This window comes from Strongylocentrotus purpuratus, unplaced genomic scaffold (genome assembly GCF_000002235.5).
Source record: "Strongylocentrotus purpuratus isolate Spur 01 unplaced genomic scaffold, Spur_5.0 spur5_contig_866, whole genome shotgun sequence".
Classification (NCBI taxonomy): domain Eukaryota; kingdom Metazoa; phylum Echinodermata; class Echinoidea; order Camarodonta; family Strongylocentrotidae; genus Strongylocentrotus; species Strongylocentrotus purpuratus.
This window is the reverse complement of record NW_022145575.1, coordinates 2,919,614-2,924,458: the sequence shown is the minus strand read 5'-3', so window position 1 is coordinate 2,924,458 and position 4,845 is coordinate 2,919,614. Positions and strand designations below refer to the sequence as shown.

Genomic DNA, 4,845 nt, shown 5'->3' with positions numbered 1-4,845 from the left:
GTTTGTTTGTTCGTTTGTTTGTTTGTCATAACTTAATGTAATTTACACCTAAACCACTTATTAACGGGACAGCTTTATCATTAGCAGCTTTACCAGAGCTGCCATCCAGCCCAACAGTCGGAGAGATCAGCTCGTCATCAGTCACTGTCTTCTGGAGCTCTTGGATACCTTTTATGGACGCCGGCGACGGACCAGTTGTTGGTTACCTTATCTATCAGCAAACCATGGAAGAGGAATGGATAGTGGTTGGCAGAATCGACTCGGGTGCGGGAGAGGGCGATCTTCAACGAAGAATGGAGTTTGTATTGAATGGGTTGGAACCAAGAACAGAATACAATATCAGTGTGTCTGCCGTCAGAGAAGGTCCCGGCGGAGAAGGACCAAGAAGTCCACTTGTGACTGTTACGACTACAACCCTCGGTGAGTGGTGATTAGACTAATATCGATGATGATTTCGTATACGTATGTAAACAGAAACATCCATTCATCAGCTAAAAACGAATTAGTCTTAATAGCCTCAGTTGTTCTATGTCGGTTGGTGGATTTGGCGGTCGGCCCTGTGTCCAATTAACATAAGCCATTAATCTTTTCCCGACTTTTACCTTTACACTATTGCCCCTACAACCGACCGACCCCCCCCCCCCCCCCCATACCACCTTGCGCTGAGCGAGGAGCCAGAGTAGGCTGGTAGGATTCTAAAAATAATTTCGTCGAGTAAAATTACCGGATCCTTCACTGATTATTGACTACGATGTTGCAATGCTCCTACAGTTACACTCGCTCTTATGACAATCATTGATTTGCCCTCGACCGTTGTACAGAACTTCTTAATCTGGTCTAAGTACTTTCCTAAATAACAATTATGCGCAACCTGGGATCTATGGCCAAGGAAACAAAAAGGACGTAGGGACCATTATATAAAATGCTTCTATATAAACGTTTATAGCATCTCTGTTGTAGCAATAGGTCTATTCCGCAACTAGCGATGAACTAATAAATCTTCACGATTAACGCTTATCTGTTCAATGTTGCAGAAAGTCGGCACCTGTGGGAAACTAGTGCTGTTTGGATGGTTTTATTGGTGATATCATTCTTGGGGAACATCATACTTGCTATTGCCGTGGGGATTGTATGGTAAGAATAAAAAACCTTTTAATTTCTCGCATAAGCGTAATGCCCTTTTCGAAAACGTTTTAAATGCAGAACGTGGATTTGAAATATTGACATTGTTTTTGTTAACTGTCTAATTCCTAATTTTAACTAGTTTATTCAATTCAATTCAATTCAATTTTATTTCATTCAGTTTAAAAAAAAAAAATTTCATATAACAACCAGCTATATAACATAAAATACACATTACGAACATATTTGACATTTGGACATAAAATAAACTGAATAGGTTGCAACCTGAAAGGAAAAAAGTAATCCTTATATAAAGGTTGACCCTTTTTTATAATAAACAAATATGAAATATATCCGTTACTAAACATTATACTATACTCAAATCAAGACAACAAACATACATACAACAAACAAATAAAATATGTCTTGAACTTAAATGATTATTGCAGTTTATCTAAAAGAAATTTCTTATACCTACGTTTAAAAACATTTACACTAACAGAATTATGAATATAATGGGGAAGAGTGTTCCATAAAAAGGGTCCTTGGAAAATAATTATTTTTTGGTTTAGTACTGTACGAGTCAATGGCAAGTGAAATTGTTTAGCATTTCTAGTATTATAACTATGAACATTACAGTTTAAAATAAACAATTTGGAAATAGAATCAGGGATAAGATTGTGGTGACATAAATACATAAATACATAAAATAAAATACAACAGAGCTGTCTCCAATCTATTGCTCTTGTATAGTCTGCATTGCAAAAAGTTATTTTAGGTAAAATAGTAACAACAATCATGTTTAATAATCTCATCATGTTAATCATAAACCTGAATATCTGCATACATAATTATGAAGCAAAATACCATTCTTGTATTCCCTCAAAGACATTGAAATGCAAAAATTGTTATACCTGTTTCTTTACACTAATAAGATTTGATGATTTGCCACTATAATGATGATAATGGTGATGATGATAATGATGATGATGATAATGATGATGATTGGGAAGATGGAGATGATGATGATGATAATGATGGGGAAGATGGAGATGAGGGTGATGATTATAATGATTGGGAAGATGGGGATGATGATGATGATAATGATTGGGAAGATGGAGATGAGGGTGATGATGATAATGATTGGGAAGATGGAGATGAGGGTGATGATGATAATGATTGGGAAGATGGGGATGATGATGATGATAATGATTGGGAAGATGGAGATGAGGGTGATGATGATAATGATTGGGAAGATGGAGATGAGGGTGATGATGATAATGATTGGGAAGATGGGGATGATGATGATGATAATGATTGGGAAGATGGAGATGAGGGTGATGATGATAATGATTGGGAAGATGGAGATGAGGGTGATGATGATAATGATTGGGAAGATGGAGATGAGGGTGATGATGATAATGATTGGGAAGATGGAGATGAGGGTGATGATGATAATGATTGGGAAGATGGAGATGAGGGTGATGATGATAATGATTGGGAAGATGGAGATGAGGGTGATGATGATAATGATTGGGAAGATGGAGATGAGGGTGATGATGATAATGATTGGGAAGATGGAGATGAGGGTGATGATGATAATGATTGGGAAGATGGAGATGAGGGTGATGATTATAATGATTGGGAAGATGGAGATGAGGGTGATGATGATAATGATTGGGAAGATGGAGATGAGGGTGATGATGATAATGATTGGGAAGATGGAGATGAGGGTGATGATGATAATGATTGGGAAGATGGAGATGAGGGTGATGATGATAATGATTGGGAAGATGGAGATGAGGGTGATGATGATAATGATTGGGAAGATGGAGATGAGGGTGATGATGATAATGATTGGGAAGATGGAGATGAGGGTGATGATGATAATGATTGGGAAGATGGAGATGAGGGTGATGATGATAATGATTGGGAAGATGGGGATGATGATGATGATAATGATAATGATTGGGAAGATGGAGATGAGGGTGATGATGATAATGATTGGGAAGATGGGGATGATGATGATGATGATAATGATTGGGAAGATGGGGATGATGATGATAATGATAATGATTGGGAAGATGATGATGATGAGGAAAATGGAGATGTTGATGGTGATGATGACGATAGTGATTATTCACTATTTCTGTCTGTCTTTTCTAAATCGACCACCAGCAAGCGAAAACAGAAGAAAGAAGACCTGTCTCGTTTACATGCCGTCACATCAGCAGGCGATCCACAGAGCCCTCATTACGAGCTACCCCAACCAAGTGTAGTCACGCAACATGCCTACCAGGACCTCAAAGGAACGGGGATCAGCAACATCAAAGAAGAGTTTTACACTGACACCGATGATCCAGAGATATTGAAATACGTCAATATGTAATCTGGACTCCAAAAGTACTGATTCAGGACTATATGTCGACGACACGCGTGGTATTTGACTCGCAATGAAGTGCCATCGTACAAGGAGTGGATGAAAAGTTGGTATCTCACTGCGAAGTGACAGCTCGCGACTTGTATAAATATTGATTTGATCTGCTCGCACATTCGCTACATGCTTTCACAGGGGGGGGGGGGGGGGGGGGGGGGGGAGGTACGCACTCTACCTTCCCGGGAGTGTATTTTTGTTCATCTTTTTTATTCATTTATTTATCGAGGTGATCTATTTAAGAGTCATTTAAAAAAAATCTCATTTGGTAACCAAATTGATTTTTGTATACAATTACAAATATAATTTCCTCTCGCTCGCAAGATTTAGATATGAGGTTATAAACGAGGATAGGTATTTGTGCGAATGTAGGTATAGTAGGGAACAGAAAATGGAACACCTTTTGGTCCTCATGTCCCCACCTACCCCCCGGAATCTGGAAAATCCCGAATACCTCCATTTCTCTCTCTCTCTCTCTCTCTCTCTCTCTCTCTCTCCCATTCTCTCTCTCTCCCCTCTCTCTCTCCTCTCTCTCCTCTATTTTTCCTTCTCTCTCTCTCTCTCTCTCCTCTCTCTCTCTCTCTCTCTCCTCTCTCTCCTCTATTTTTCCTTCTCTCTCTCTCTCTATCTTTCTTCTCAGTTGTCTTCCTCTTTACTTTTGTCTCTTTCTTCCTTCCCTCTTCGTATCTCCACTAACCCTATGTCTTAAAGGTTTTATTCTATTAAAATCATGCAATGCACTATCCTATTGTAAATCTGGTGTATGTATCATGCCATTACATGTGACAATGTGTAGTGTCTTGTAAATGTATATATTATAACATTCGTACTATATTACTCTTACATAAGTATAACTTTGTAATGATAGTGTTAACAAATTTATGTAAAATAGCTCGGTAAATAATTTTGGTGTTATTGTCTTGAAAGAGAACGTTCAGCCTGTTCTATCGATCAAACATTTCACCAATTAATTAGTGAATAAAAAAGTAAACTGTGTGCATTGCCACCGTCATCATCATCATCATCATCATCATCATCATCATCGTCACCATTATCATCACTACCATCTTATATATACACCAAGGCCCGGATCCTCGGGGGGGGGGGGGGGTTCCATCCCCACTCTCTCCCAACATAAAAGGGGGAATGGTATTACCACAATTTTACCTTTAAAAAAATACTCTTCTTTAATCCCCCACCACTTATTCGCCGGCTGATTCGCCGCTAAATATGTTCTCATGACAAATAAAAGTATTGCTCCTTACCCACTCCCCCCCCCCCCCCCCCAT

The 4,845-nt window shown here is 38.8% G+C and overlaps 1 protein-coding gene across 1 annotated transcript; it reads left to right on the top strand.

Annotated features, from left to right (window-relative positions):
• The first annotated feature begins 260 nt into the window (after positions 1-260).
• On the top strand, positions 261-3,674 carry LOC105447392. The gene is made up of 3 exons (XM_030974779.1): positions 261-420; positions 1,035-1,134; positions 3,301-3,674. Exons 1-3 carry the CDS (start codon positions 294-296, stop codon positions 3,509-3,511), a joined length of 438 nt encoding a protein of 145 aa, XP_030830639.1. The 5' UTR covers positions 261-293; the 3' UTR covers positions 3,512-3,674.
• Positions 3,675-4,845: the final 1,171 nt, after the last annotated feature.